This window comes from Sceloporus undulatus, chromosome 3 (genome assembly GCF_019175285.1).
Source record: "Sceloporus undulatus isolate JIND9_A2432 ecotype Alabama chromosome 3, SceUnd_v1.1, whole genome shotgun sequence".
Lineage (NCBI taxonomy): Eukaryota > Metazoa > Chordata > Lepidosauria > Squamata > Phrynosomatidae > Sceloporus > Sceloporus undulatus.
The window spans coordinates 268,044,209-268,060,566 of NC_056524.1; the positions used below are offsets into that span (position 1 = coordinate 268,044,209).

General features: G+C 42.5%; 1 protein-coding gene across 1 annotated transcript in view; it reads right to left on the reverse strand.

Annotated features, from left to right (window-relative positions):
• Positions 1–16,358, reverse strand: part of LOC121925723 (interleukin 1 receptor accessory protein) — a 106,616-nt gene that overhangs the window by 28,431 nt on the left and 61,827 nt on the right. Inside the window, 6 exon segments of the mRNA XM_042458218.1 lie at positions 763–892; positions 2,150–2,221; positions 8,320–8,485; positions 12,341–12,391; positions 13,160–13,352; positions 13,733–14,018. Of these exon segments, the coding sequence (XP_042314152.1) occupies positions 763–892; positions 2,150–2,221; positions 8,320–8,485; positions 12,341–12,391; positions 13,160–13,352; positions 13,733–14,018 (898 nt within the window).

Genomic DNA, 16,358 nt, shown 5'->3' on the forward strand with positions numbered 1-16,358 from the left:
ATGAGTTGAAGACACACAACAACAACAACAACAACAACAACAACTACCACAACTAAAAACATACACTCTAAAAGTGTTTTAAAGTTTTTGTAGCTGCCTCCAAGTCAACCCCATGAATGAGAGAATTTCAAGTAACCCTGTCCTCAACAGCTCTGCTCAGGTCTTGCAAACTCAGGGCAGTCTTGGCTTCTTCAATGGAGTCTCTCCATCTGGAATGGGGTCTTCCTCTTTTCCTACTGCCTTTTCCCTTCCCAAGCATTATTGTCTTTTGATGTGGCCATTTGGCTTCTAGGGAGAGGGTTTTTTTTTTTAATCTTTTAAGTCACTATGAGATCCGGCTTGGTAGAAAAAGCTGATTCTAAAGAAGCCCTGGAGTTGCAATGGTTAAATGCTCCCAGTACTGCAGCCACAACATTGTGAGTTCAATCCCAGGGCTCCATCCTTCCATCCTTTTGTAGGTTAATAAAATGAGTACCTCGCTTGTTGGGGGCAATTGTCTTACACACTGTAAACCACTTAGAGATTGCTGAGTTCACTATTAAGCAGTATAGAAATCTAAATGATAATGTTAATACTAATGCTTATAAATAAAGAGAGCACAGCCCCTAACCTATCTCCCACTTCCTCCCTGCTTACTTCCAGGATCTCTGTTGTGGCCCCTTCTGCTGCTACCAGTGACCTGTATCTCCTCCATGGCTTGCACATGCATGTTGTACTAACCTCTTCTCCATCTTAGACATCAGGGAGAGCCTTGGCGCTTACCTCTGGGAGATGTTGAACTTGAGTTCTGTGATTTCATCTGTGTTCTTTCCATCTATTGTCCACCAGACCTCCTGCGGGGAGTCCTTCAGGAATGTAAAAATGACTTCACAGTGGAGAATGATGTCTGCTCCTAAAGAAAGAACAATACCAATGGTGGTATGAAGTACATCCATACTTGCCACCTCATCTCCATACCCATAAGTTTTGCATTTCTATTGCCATTCTCACAGCCTGCTTGTGTAGGTCTGTCCCTGGACTCTCCACTCCATGCATCTGAGGAAGTAGGCTCAAGTCTACAAAAGCTCACACTACCAGTTTCTTTCTTTCAGTTAATCCCAAAGGTGCTACAAGATCTCTTCGCAGCTGTATTTCATGTTAGCCAGGTGCCGATACAACGATGAAACTCTTTTAAATACACCTGGTTCCTCCTTCCAAAAATGGGATCAAACAAAGAACAAACTAAGAGCTAATCAAGGCCAAGCAAAGGGGTGATTAAAGTCCAGGGTTCAATCCCTGGCGTCTTCCAGATTCACTCTCTAGAACTAATTTAGAAATAAATGAATACAGGTTCTCCATGATTTCGTTGTCAGCTTCAACATATGGCAGACCTATGAATGAGAAACCTCCAGGAGACATTAACAGTGGTTCTCAGAGTCTGCCAACAGTGCAACCATGCCTTCTCTGATGGAGTCAATCCACCTATTGTGGGTTCTTCATCTTTCCCCATTGCCTTCCACTTTCCTCAGCATCATCTTTTTTCTAATGATAGATCTGCTTTCCAATGAAAGAGCATAAAAAAGAAAGTGGGAGAGAGGACATCACCCTTAACACGAATTGGTTTATTTTAGCATGAAAACTTGAGGATGTGACTAAAACTGGAAAACACAGCCCAGAAGATGTGGAGGTTCTTCTAATTCAGCCCACTGGGAGGAAGTACAAGGACCTCACCTCCCCTAGAAATATTCCTAGAAATCAAAGATATAGTCATGTATGTCTGTAAAATCAGCATGTAAAAAGCTGTTGTAGCACCTTTGAGACTAACTGAAAGAAGTTAGCAGCATGAGCTTTCTTGGCGGTGGTGCAAATACATCTGAGGAAGTAGACTTAAGTCTACAAAAGCTCATGCTGCCAACTTCTTTCTTTCAGTTAGACTCAAAGGTGCTACAAGATCTCTGCAGATATCCCTGATATAGATCATGTTGATGGCTTGATTCTAAAGAGCATTCCTATGTTCCTAACAGCCACATGGGTGAACTGGAGTTGTGTCAAAAGAACAGTGTATACAACTGATTGCTGTTAGCTGAACATGCATAATCTACTGGACAATGAAAATAGCAATTTTCATTGTTTAAATCGAAAGAGTGAGTGAGAACAGCTAGACCTTTACCTGGCTTGTATTCATAGACAACATAGTTGTTCGGAGTGGTTATTTGTGGAGCCGTTGAACTGGATGGAGGGGCTGCAGACAAAATGTGTAAAACAGAAGGAAGGTTTTGTTAAAAAAACCTCATTTTACATTTTGACGTTGCTTGTCAAAAAATAAAAATAAAATACAGGCACTGTTTGCATTTCCTTGAGAAAACAAATCAAAACCAAGGCCCCTTTCTCTCTGCTTTCACCATTCAAAGACCTAAATCCCACTTTGTTGTTGCTGTTGTTCTGTGCCTTCAAGTCATTTCTGACTTATGGCAACCCTAAGGCAACCCTATCATGGGGTTTTCCTGCCATGATTTGCTCAGAGAAGGTTTGCCCTTGCCTTCCCAAAGCTGAGAGAGTGGGACTTAAGGTCACCCTGTGGGTTTCATGGCCGAGTGGGGAATCGAAGCCTGGTCTTCACAGTCATAGTCCAACACTCAATCCATGACATTATGCTGGTTCTCTAAATCCAATTTTATTCACACTGAATCTCCATTTTGGAGGAAATATAAATAAAAATGATGACACCGCCATCAACAACAACAATTCAATGTGGTATGGTCTGAGGCATCACCTGTATGAGCCTCGAACTGTAAGATCTTCAGCAGAGATCCTTCTCTCTGCCCTGCTACATTCCTAGGCATGACTAGTAGGAGGAAGAGGGACAGAGCCTACTTGAAGGCTGTTCTCAGACTGTGGACACTTCCTTCCAGAGGCAGCACTAAGAGGATGCAGGGGGTTCAGATCATACTGGGTGACACCTTAGGCAGGGATGTCATTTGGTGCATTGGTGGGAAGAGGTGCCAAAGTTCAGGGCCTGGTGGCTTTGCTAGCTAGGTGGAAATCTTCTCCAATTTTGTCTGGCCAGCAGCTCCACCAGACCTGGAAAAGGCTGTTGAAGAGAAGAGGGGGTTATTACAAAATTATGGGTGTCAAACATACAAGGTATACCACAACTTCCTTCCTTAAGAAGGATAGGGCAGCTCATTCTCTGCTCTCTTTCCACTGGAAAGTAAAATCTTTCTTATTCCATCAAGTTTTTAAGAGCTGATTGTGAGAAACTGTTAATGTGCTGCTCTGAGTGGTTATTCTCGTTGTTGTGTGCCTTCAACTCATTTCAGACTTATGGTGACCTTCACGCAAACCTATCATGGTTTCTTCAAGGCAAGATTTGTTCAGAGGAGATTTGTCACTGCCTTCCCCTGAGGGAATGGGACTTCAGCATCCATGCATTTTGACCCCCTCCCCTTCTAATCCTGGCTGTAATGAAAAGAAAAATAAAAAAGGAAAAATATTATTCTACCATTACAGATCCAACTAAATAATTCTACTAAAATTACTAAAAACCATTACCACAGATTATTGCATTGTTAGATTTCTTATTGCTCAATAAAGTCCATACACTGTTTCCAATCTTTCAAAATGTCTTCAAGAGGTTTATCCTTTAGAAACCACATTAATTTGGCCATTTGGGCAAACTCAGCTATCTGGTCAATCCATTCTTCTATTGTTGGTACTTCAGTCCATTTCCAAGTTTGAGTAAACAATATACTGTACCCACAATGTTTTCCTTTCCTTAATGGGAGAATTTCCCTTCAGTTATCACAGTCCTTCACACTTCTCTGAGCTCAGTCCCCAAGCCATGATTACTGCCAAAGTGCAGGCGTTTAAAAAAACCCATTGTCATGCTTGACACCTGGACAAAACAGACTTTTCTTTTTAAATGACACAGTTCTGACTAACAGGTCTTTCTGTGACAGGCAGATGGATGGAGAAAAGCACACAGGCAAGAGTGTTAAACAGAGGGGGCGGCGGGGAAGACAAAAAGGCTTCTTCCATAGCAAAAGAGATATGAGACCACCATCATACCAGACGCAAAAAGGTGGATTTCCTCTAAGGGCTCGTCTACACCTTCCAGAATACTCTAGGGCAGGGTGACTTGCCCAGGATCATGTCCTACATTTCACCCTTCTTTAGGAAGAATTCCAAAATGTCCTTCACTAGACCATAACTAAGATACCCACTGAGTAACACCATGTTTGCTTTCCTCTTTCGAGACGTGTCTACCTGACAGCCTATCCTCACTGCAAATAGGGGGATAGGATTAGGGTTGCCATAACCTGCCTGTAGGAGGGACAATCCCGGTTTTGGCGGAACTGGCCCAGTCCCGGTCTGGTTCTGCCAATTCCCGGGTTGGGGCCCGGATTTTGCCTTGGCTGTGGGCCAGGCAGCACCCCTCCTCCTCCTCCTCCGCAACTCCCGCAGCGGCCACCCACCTCCTCCTCCCCCACCTCCTTTTCTTTTGCGCACCGCGCAGCTGCGCAACCCGCCCTCTTCCTCCTCCTCCTCCTTTTTTTCACATGCACACGGCGCGTGGCCCACCTACCTCCATCTTCTCCTCCTTCGCGCCGGCCGGCGGTGCTTCCGCTGGCCCTGCGCACACCCTTGCAGGGTCGCGCACAGGGCTAATGAGGAAGACTTCTTCCTCCTGAGGCTGGGGCTGAACAGCCCGCCCCTTCTCCAGCCCGGAGCCTGTGAGCGCTGGCAGGGGGCAGGGCTGTTCCAGCCCCAGTCTGCCCCCATTGGCCAGCCAGACTCAGGAGGAGGAGCTCCTCCTCTGTTGGGCCGGGCTGCAGCCAGAGGGCAAAGGAAAGGGCCATTTCCTTTGCCCGTTTTTGGCGCCCAGGAGGAGGAGGATGAAGAGGAGGAGGAGGAAGAGGAGGAGGAGGTGGGTTAAGGGTGTTGTTTTTAAAGTGTATTTTTTCCAGTATTTATTTTTATTAAGTGTATTTTTTAAGTGTATTTTTTCCAAGTGCCTTTTCTGTGTGTTTTTGGTGCTTTTAATGCTAAAAGGTATGCCTTCTTTTAACAATGATAGTGATGATGATGATGGTGATATTGATATCAGCAAGCCTCTGAGGCATGTCCAATGTAAGTTGCTCTTATTTTTACAAACTCATGCGCAGTGAAGAAAAACCAAAGTACCTTGACCAAGTACACACTTCTGAGAAGTATAGTTGGTGCAAGACACCTGAAACCGAGGGCAAATCCACTTCTTGTTAAACCACCTTGACATATTCAATATGCATAGCCATGTTAAATCATGTTCAGTGTGAAACCCAAAGAGTTTGGTAATGCAATAAGCCTCTGAAATATGCAATAGGCCATGTTAAAATAAAGACATGTTCAATGCTGAAATGTGCTGTTTGGAATGGAGGGGGGTGGTTTGGCCAGAAAGGGAAGTACATTTCTGCCATCTGTGTAGGAATAATGCCAAAATGTCCTCCATTTTGATCATGCCTAAGAAACATGCATTTATATTAACATTTTTTAAAAATCAGCAAATTTTTTCATGTGTCCTCCATTTAAAAAACATGTTGTCCTACATTTGTCCCGGTTTGGAGGTCCTGACTTATGGCAACCCTAGATAGGATGGATCCCTTTTAAATTCTTTATTTTTCTAGACAAAATTCACACCCAGAGCTCAGGGCACATTTGCTTCTTGGAGGGGAAAAGGACAGCAAACAGTTTAAGCAATGGGCTGCTTGATGACACAATGCAAATGTCGAAAGTTTCCCCTTAATTGCAGCACAATGGACAAATGAAAGGCGTAATTTAACATTGATTCAGTCAAGGGTTAGTTGCTAGTAAAGTACAGTCAGCCATCCACATCCACAGATTTTTTTTTTTAAACCATGGAATCAAGCATCCTGGGTTTGAATTTTTTTAAAAAATATATAAATTCGAAAAAGCAAACCTTTATGATGCTTAGAATAACAGAATCCTAGAGCTGGAAGAGACCATAAGGGCCATCCACTCCAACCTCCTTCCATGCAATAATACACCATCAAAACACTTGCAAAAGATGGCTATCCAGCCTCTGTTTAAAAACTTCCAAGGAAGGAGACTTCACCAAACTCCAAGGCAGCATCTTCCACTGTCAGGCAGCAAATACCGTTAGGACATTAAGGTGGAATATCTGAATCCACTGCTCCATGTCCTAGTCTCTGGAGCTGCAGAAAATAAGCTTGTTCTATCCTTAGCATGACAACCTTTCAAATATTGAAACATGGCTATCATATCACCTCTTAACTTTCTCTTTTCCAGGAAAAATATACCCAGATTCCAAAGCTACTCCTCATAGGGCTTTGATGGTTTGCAGAGCTTCCACCAGTTTGTTCACCTTCCTCTGGACTTGCTCTATCTGGTCTATATCTATCTTTAATTGTAGTGTCCAGAACTGGATATAGTATTCCAGGTGAGGTTTGACCAAAGCAGAATAGAGTGGCATTATTACTTCCCTCCATCTAGACACTACACTCCTACTGATGCAGTGTAGAATCACATTAGCTTTTTTAGCTGCCACATCACATGGTTGACTAATGTCCAACTTGCAATCTACTAGGGCTCCTAGATCCCTTCTGAGTTAAGAGATGGAAACCCCAAATAGGCATTTTGGGCCTGATTCATTGTGAGGTTGGAGGGAGACTTTGGGGGTATTTAATCAATGTAGACAAGGACTCAGAGAACATTTTTTTTTTACAAAAAAACCCCGGTTTTGATTATTTGTCTGTTTTAGATATCTAAAAGCAATTATTGGAGGAAGAGGGGAGGGAAATAGGATCCATCGCTCTGTCTTGTCTTGCTTTGATGGGATGGGGAGTTGTTTACACAAATGTCATTATCTCAGAGTTGGTCTCTGACTTGCAAAGCTTGGAGGATTCAGGGCATTATAATCCACCTTCCAAAGGGACTCATTAACTTAAAAGATTTAGCTGAAAGAGGAACAGAGTTAGTCTGAGGATGAATCAAGTCTTCTTTTCGCCTTTGTCATTTTCCTTCAACTGTAGATTTCTTTCTCTTCTGTGTTTGGATGTAAAGCTAAATTAAAAATCCAATGCCATTTTTAAAAGCAGCACATCTGTTTTCAACTATGTGGGTTTTTACAATAATTTCTTTTCAATGCATAAGCCTCCTCAAGTCCCAGCAGTTCATTAAGGCCTTTGAGTCTCCTTAATTTATCTCAAAGTCTATGTATTTTTTATTTTACAGTGCGCCCGCATCATACGTGGGTATGCCTTATGTGGCTTCCAGCATATGCTGGAAGCTGTGCTGGAATAAGCGGTGCCGACACTGGAAAGAGCAATGGAGCATGCACCACTGAGGGCATGAACCCCATTGGCTTTAATGGGGCTCAAGCATATGCAGAATTTTCCTTATGCGGGGGCGGGGGGGGGGGCAGAATGTATTTATTTATATGTCACTTTTCTTCTTGATTAGGACCCATGGCAGCTCACAGAAGGAAATTAGTTAAAATCTACCCATGCAAATTAATCAATTGGAGGTTGTACATAGTTTTAAAAACTTTCAAATTTTTAAAATCTGTTTTAAACTCATTTTGGTGTTTAATATATTTTCAGCTTACTTAAATTATCTTTATTGTTTTATAGTACTTAACTAGTTTTTATGTTATTTGGAAGCCACCCTGAAATCTTTTGACAGAAGATGCAGTATAAATATATTACAAAGCTAGTTGTGTAATGGTTTGAGCTTTGGACTATGACTTTGAAGACCAGGGTCTGAATCCATTCTTGGCCATGGAAACCCACTGGGTGACGATGACCAAGTCACACTCTCTCAGCCTCAGAGGAAGGCAAGAACAAAACCCCTTCTGAACAGATCTTGTCAAGAAAACTCCATGATCAGAAACAACTTGAAGGCACACAACAACAGCAATAAATATTGTACAGAGTCAGTGTGGCATAGTGGTTTGGGAATTGGACTAAGATCCAGAGTTTGAACCTGAATTCTCAGCCATAGAAACCCATTGGGTGACCTTGGGTGAGTTACACTCTCATAGCCCAAAGAGAACGCAAAGGGAAACTCCTTCTGAAGAAATCTGGCAAAGAAAACCCTTGGAGGAGATTGCTATATTTTTAGAAATAGCCCAGTATCATGATCTGAGTGTTGGACTAGGATTCTGGGTGGCAAAGAAAACCCTATGATAGGGTCACACTATATCGCCATGAGAGGAAGGCAAAATCAAACCCCTCTGGACAACTAAGAAACCCGAATGGTTGCCGTAAGTCAGAAACTATTACTGCTTTTTGCTGCTCCAACTTTTCCCACAACCACTCTTACCTACCACCTTCACCCTGAATGTTCTGGTGAGATTGAAATCCCGGCCATTCTCTCTGTAGGTTGCAATGCAGGTGTAGTCTCCATAATAGGTCTGCCGGACAATGAAAAAGGTGAGGTTGATGCCATAGGCTTTCCGCTCGTGAAATTTATCCACCAGTGTGCAGAACTGCAACAAGGAGAGAAATTATTATTAGCAGGTCAGACAAAAGCAGGAAACTGCACAAGAGCCAGGGGACAATTTTCCTCCTTACACTCCCCAATAGATTTCTCTCTCACACACACATATTCATCCATGTCCACAAATACCTCTATTTTATTAGAGACCTTCCCAAAATGGCACCTCTGTAGGAATCTAGAAGTCTTCCAGCACAACTCTATGATCAGTTTCCACCAGAAATATGGGGTTTGCTATTATCCACTCTTTTTTTTTTGCTATCCATGGTCAATCTGGGAACCTATCTTCCATGGATATGGGCATCACACTGTATATTCAGTCGGCCCTCCATATCTGTAGTATTTTTATCCATGGATTCAAGTAACCATGGTTTGAAAATATTTTAAATCTATATAAATTCCAAAAAGCAAACCTTGACTTTGCCATTTTACATAAGGGACACCATTTTACTAAGCCACTGTATTTAATGGGACTTGAGCATCCATGGATTTTGATATGCGGAGTGTGTGTGTCCTGGAACCAAACCCCCCAGTAGATACCAAGGGTCCATTGTATTTTGAAAAGATATTGCAATGGGAGAAAAGCAGAGAGATACTGCCAATCAGGTATAGCAGGTGTTCTATTTTGAAAAGTTCCTAGGTTCAATCCCCAATATCACCAGGAAAGTCTGGGAGAGACTATTCCCTGAAATATCGGGGAACTGTTGCTAGTATAGAGGGGCAATTAGTTGCTTCTGGTGGTTCTGGCGATAGCAGAGGGTGGCAACTCTGCTCTAGGTTTTAGTCTGAACTCTGAAAGAGCTATCACCATTCTGAGATGGTTCCTAAAGTGGAATGGACTTTCTTGGATGGAGGTGGACTTTCCTTCACTGAAGATGTTTAAAGAGCTGTGTGGGATCCCATGGGGTGGACTTGTCCTTTGCAGTTCGTTCTAATGCTATGATTCTAAAAGGTGATGAATTGGGTAGGGGGTCTTAAGCCTTTAACATATGGCACAAGACTGGTTGAAAAGTAATGTAAGGTTGATGTTTTGAAGGTGACATTTTACGCTCCACACAGTGAAGGCAGTCCAAAGGGCAAACCATCACTTTTCCAACTTTTTCTCCAGGGCTGGGACTGAAGGTGGCTTACAAAAAGGAATAAAATACAATAAAACACCAGCACCTCTCCTTCAGCAGTGGATTCATGCGCTGGTAGGTGCTGAATTAGATGTCATGGAAGGGTAATCTCTTCCCACTCTATGATTCTCTGAAGCCTGTCCCCAGAAATGATTCAACAGTTTGATTCAGTCCTTTAAAGGTCAAACTATAACCCAGAGTGGATTCACCACCCACAGACCCGGCAACCACCAGACACCCTGGAATAAACTACCAATAGCCTGATTCAGGACAAGGCAGTTTCCTGTGTTCAGAAGGACTGGACACAGGGCAACTGGGCAGTAACAAACTCTGTCCTATGTTGGACTGTGGAGTAATAATATCCTTTTTATTTTTCATTGTATTTTTGGTATGCTTTAGAATATATTACATTCCAGTAACTTGGAGGAAGGAACATCAACAACATAAAATATGCAGATGACACCATAATACATACTAGCAGAAAATATCAGAGATATGGAAACCCTATTGAAAAAGGTTAAGGCAGAAAGTGCAAAGGCAGGTTTACAGTTGAACATTAGGAAAACTAAAATTATGACCACAGATGGTTAGGGTTAACATCAAATTAATTACTATTGTTATTATTATTACGTCTTCCATATGCTCTTTTCTGTTCCTCAAGAAAATGGCTAGGGGAAGGAAAGAGGAGCATTAGGGGACATCTTCCCTCTCAGAAATACTGGCAACAGGCACAGTTTCACAGTGATTATGGCTGAGCAGCTGGATTCCAAGTTGCATCCATCTCTGTTTGGTGACACAGAGGCAATTTACCATTTTAATGGGGTTTTATCAGCAGGACCAATGAGTTCCCATCTGCACAAATTTTGCTAATTGATTGTCAGGATTTGAATTTTAATGGACAAGGCCTCCATAAGTCAAATGAGGCAATTCCTCTTCCCAGAGAAGAAAGGGGGCATTGATCAAAGTGAAAGTCATCTTCCTAAGTGGCATGGGTGCGGGTGTCTGAGTAAGACAAGGATTTGTTTGGGAATTGGAGGAGGGGATTTGGCTCCTCTTCTTCTGAGGCTGACCCACAGAGCTGGGGATGAATAAGCCTGTCAGTTTCCCATGCTTTAGAACCACTGCATCAAGTAAGAGTAAATTATTTCCCTATCATGTACAATTCATAAATAGACATAACTGATGCACATTTCACAAGATCAGAAGAGCAAATTTTACCATACATTTCTATGTGCTGAAATTCATTTTGTTAGTTTTGTCCCAGCTTTATAATCTATTAAGATCATTTTCAGTCCTGATCCTCTCCTCTGGGGTATTAGCTACTCCTAACTTGGTGTCATCTGCAAATTTGATAAGCATACCCTCTATTCCTTCCTCCAAATCATTCATAAAGATGTTGAATAGCACTGGGCCCAGGACAGAACCCTGTGGCACCCCACTAGTCACTTGTCTCCATGATGAAGATTAGCTATTGCTGAGCACCTTTTGGGTTTGGCCAGTCAGCCAATTACAAATCCACCTAACAGTTGCATTGTCTAGTCCACATTTTACTACCTTGTTTGCCAGACATGGGGGACCTTGCCGAAGGCCTTACTGAAATCAAGATATCCTACATACACAGCATTACCTTCATCTGCCAAGCTGGTAAATTTATCAAAAAAAGAGATCAGATTATTTATTTATTTTATTTATGGTATTTATACCCCACCCTTCAGCCCTAAAGGCTATCAGAGCGGCTTAGTCTGGCATGGTGGGTGGACTTGGGAACCCCACCAACAATGGCTTCTCAAATGCCTGTGTTGACTTTTTGGTGATTATGGCATTCCTTTCTAAATGTGTACTGACTCTCTGTTTCATGATCTGTTATTGAATCTTTCCTGGTATTGATGTCAGGCTAACTGGGTGGCAATTATTTTGGTCCTCTTCCCCCCCCCCCCCCCTTTTTGAAAACAGAGACAACATTTGCCCTCTTCCAGTCTGCTGGGACTTCTCCTGTTTTCTAGAAAATTCCAAACTTTCTTGTCAGTGGCTCTGAGATTACGTCTGCCAATTCTTTTAATACCCTTGGATGTAGTTCATCTGGCCCTGGGAATTTGAATTCATTTAGATTAACCAAGTATTCCTGTACTACCTATTTACTTATTTTGTGCTGTATTTTTCCTACTGCATCTTTTGTTCCATTTTCCCCAGGCTAAGTACCCTTTTCCTTTTGTAAGAAGAAGCTTGGCAGTTCAAGGCTGAGAAGAGACTGGAGTAACAAATTTTCCTTTTATCAATAGTTTTCATAACTATTAGGAAGGGAAGGGAGTTGCATGTGCTCACTTTGATTTCCTTCATTTGGTTCTGATTTATATAAACCTTGGGGGACCATTTTCCAGTAACCTTGCCTTCTCAGGGGGCAGAGTTGCACCTGTTACCCAAAAAGGTGGGTGGAATTGGGGACCCCACCAACAATGGCATCTCCTCAATATTTTGGCAAATGAATTAGCTCAATAAGGAGGCTGTGAGAGAGGTTGGGTAACTTGGAGATCATTTTCCCCTACGTTTATCAGTATTGACTGCTACATGACTCTGGTTTGAATGAGTAAGAGAGTTTTATTTAAAAGTGCAAAGGTACATACAAACCCACAAAACCAATATACTCTCAAGAACTATATAAGGCTAACAGAAAAGAAAGGTGTGAAAAGTAGGATAGCAAATAGTTGGGAATTGAAGGAGGTGATATTTACCGGTTCAGAAGATGAGTTTCCAGGGAAAGTGGAGCGTGGATGAGATGGGGCCTAAGGGTGATAAAGAGAATATTATTATTAGTAGTATTATTACTCCTAATACTACAATTATTTTACTTATGTCCTGCCTGTCTCCCAATATAGGGACTCAAGCTGGCAAATAGCAACCTGAAAACAATACAGTTTAAAAACAGGACAAAAAGATTAAAATCAGAGTATGGCTCTGAACTTTATCGCGGTTCTCGGCCCGGCCCGGCAGGAAACGGAAACGAGTGGGGGACGGATTTTACCGCACACACCCGTCCCTCACTCATTCCGTTCCCCCTCTCTTCCCTGCCCGTTCCGTTCCAGAGGGAACGCTTTTTGAGAACTGTTCAGAACAGTTCTCAAAAATTTCCCCCTCTGGAACGGATTTAGAATGGAAGAGAGGGGGAACGGAACGAATGAGGGACGGGTACGTGCGGTAAAATCCGCCCCCCACTCGTTCCGCACTCGTCCCTGCTCCTTCCGTTCCGTGCTCAGAACGGAATGGAAGGACCCAATGCGATAAAGCTTTCTGTGTGACAGCACCAACCCCCTGTATCAGCAAATTGGTGCCTTGAAAGCATACAACAACAAACAATAACAACCTGATAAATTGGTCCTTGGACAAATGTGCCAATCTTGGGGGCACACAAGGAACATGCACTTGTCCAGTAGCACTTCTAGCATAAGACCCAAAGCCTGCAGTGTCCACTAGCCCGTGAAGGTGAGTATACTGAACATTACAACATTATCTCCAAAATGAAGCCTTCAACAAGCATCAGATCTTGTTCTTACTTTGTACCAGTGGAACTTTGGCTTGATGTGGGCTGGATAAAACCCTTCCACATCTGGGCAAGTGAGGTTGATGTTGGTGTAGCTCAAATACATGAGGACTTCTTCTGGCTTCACAGCTTGGCTGACGCAGGATCCAGGGTCTTTGTTAACCACCTCCAGGGGAAAAGCAACTTTACTGCAGTAGCTGGTGTTCCTGCAGACAGGAGATTGGGAACAAAAAGCTATAATAGAAGTATAATAATAATAATAAGCATGAGCTACAATTTCTTCCATACATTTAATCTCAAATGTGCTACAAGATCTCTTGGCATACTGATACTCCAGACTAACATAGCTAGAGGAGCATATAAACTGAAGAAATAATGCAGTTTGACAGTTTAAGTTCTGTTGCTCCATTCTATGGAATCCTGGGATTTGTAGATTTGCAAAGTTTTTAGTCTTGTCAGCCAAAGAGTATTTTTACAGGGCAGATGCAATCACAGAAAGACTCCTCTCCAAGCAAATTCACTGCAAAGGAGAAGGGAACTTCATGCTTCAGGTTCCTGGGAGGGAGATTAGCATGCCTATGGTTACCTGAGCATGCAGGTATAGTTCCCTGTGTCGTTGAATAGAGCCGGGCGGAACCAGAGGGTATCTTTCTCCTTGCTGATGTGGTTATCGGGAAGACGGAAGTTGATGGGCTCCTCCAGGTCCTGCCCTCGGCCAATCCAATACCAGATGAGGGTGAGCCCAGACGAGTGAGCAGTGCTGTAGTTGTATTTCACAAATGCCTCGAAGAGCGGGCATCGGATTTTGGCTAGCTCACCATTGTAGACCGGCTTGTGTTTCATGGTGTCCACCCCCCAGTCATCACAGCGCTCTAGGGAGAAAGGCAACAGCATGAGAAGTCTTCTGAGACTGAGGCTGCATCTACATTACAGAAATAATTTAGTTTGACACCACATTAACTGCCATGGCTCAAGGCTATGGAATTCTGGAAACATTAGTTTGGTGGGATCAAAAACTACCATTCCCAGAATTCCATTAGATTGAGTAATGGCAGTTAAAGTGGTGTAAAACTGGATTGTTTGTGCAGTGCAGACACAGCCTAAAATGGATGTCTGGGGTTCAGAAAGAGTTAGAACTGTACTAAGAGTACTAAGCCACTCTGCGAGTATTTAGAGCTGAAGGGCAGGGTATAAATACCGTAAATAATAATAATAATAATAATAAGAAGAAGAAGAACTGAGTAGTTCCTATTGCATCCCTATGGGTTATTTTGCAAACTGCCTTGGGTCTGAGGTTGCCAGGTTGTCAAAGTAGCAACAAGAAACAGCACAAATTAATGGCACACAACGCTGACAATGAAAGTACAGACGGAGTCTCCCTGACCCAGAATTCAGAAATACAAAATACAAAAATATCCACAATGGTCCACATGAATGACATAGTCCAATTGAGCAAGCCATGTGCTCTCAGCCTCAGAGGAAAGCAATGGGAAACCACCTCTGAATAAGTCAAGAAAACCCCATGATAGGCTCACCATAAGATCACCACCTCTCTCCCCCTTTCTCTCTTTCCATATTCTCCTTCCCCTTGCACTATTTTTCTTCGTACCTTTTTTTTCTTTCTTTCTCCCTGAATGCTTAATATTTTGGGGGGGTGTTGTGTGGTTTGTGGGGGTGGGGTTTGTGACTCAACGTTTTTATAAAATGAATATATTATATATATATATATATATATAATATGCATTTCACATTTATTTGCCTATCTTCCCCAAATTTCTAGAACATGGTTCTTTAACCTCACAAGGACTTAATGACACTTAGAATAAAATGTTGATGGTCATGATGATGATAGAAGGGAAAAAAGACTGGCAGAGAATCTCTCTCTCTCTCTTTCTGTATTTAAAACATATATAAAATATATATATTTTAAAAATGGCCCACCAATCTACAAGTAGAACAAGTGGCCGAACAGCCATTGGCTTGGAATTGGTTGTGGCCAAAGCCAAGGAGAAGCCTGGCATCATTTTTTGTTAAGGCAGAGAGAAAACAAGATATACAGAGAGAGAGTGTGTGAGAGAGATGATTTAAGTATGGTGGCTGCATGCCCAGGAAGGAAGGAATTGGGTCCCTCTTCATGACTCAGCGATGCGCAAATTCAGATGAGAAGCCCTTAGAAAGAGATCATCTATTGTCTCTGGCTGATTTCTAATGATTCTAGCTTTTGTGCACCCTTCCAGGGACCCAAAGGTGCCAAAAACTAAAAACATCACATATTAGTGACAGCAAAACTTCGCCTAAATTCTCAGTTAATGCTTTCGTTACACACAGATGCTGTGACTCCTGGGCAAAAGGAATTCTGGTCCAACTTGGCAGCAGAACACAAATGGAAGGTGTTTGTTTGTGCACAATGCATGTTCATTGGGGCCCCAGCTCTAAAATGTTTGTAAATGATCTGGAGATTTTTAAGTAGAGGTGAGATGCTCATCTCTCAGGGATGCTTTGGCTCTGGATTTATGAATGACAAGGGGTTGGATTAGCATACTGTCCAAGACTTCACAGATTAAGCAGCTTCACAGATCCAGCAGTTAAAAAAGCCAATGTGATTCTAGGCTGCATCAAGGGAAGTATAATGTCTAGATTGTAGGAAGCAGTAGCACCACTCTGTTCTGCTTTGCTTTGGTCAGACCTCACTTGAAATATTGTCCAGTTCTGTCACCACAATTTGAGAAGGAGGTTGGGAAGCTGGAGCATGTCCAGCGGAGGGTGATCAAAATGGTGAAACCACCACCACCAACGACAACAACAATAAAGTTTATTTATATTTCCCGTCTCTCCCACGGATCGAGGCAGGATTACATCATTAAATGACACATAGTACAAAATACAATCAATAAAACACTAATACTGAATTCACCAACATTCCTACTAGTTCTCTAAAATAACAATTCAACAATTAGCCACAGTCATAGTCAAGAGTGGGGCGATTGTCATAACCTTTTATATGGAGTCTGGTGGATAAGCCTGCCGGAAGAGTTCCATCTTGAGTGCCTTCTTAAAGGCCTCTAAGGTAGTGATCAGACAGATCTCTTCCGGTAGGCTGTTCCATAATTTTGGGACCGTGGCAGTGAACACCCTATGGGAGGTTGTCATTAACCTGGTATTATGATGTTCTAATAAAAAGTTCCCAGATGTTCTAAGAGTGTGGGGCAGAC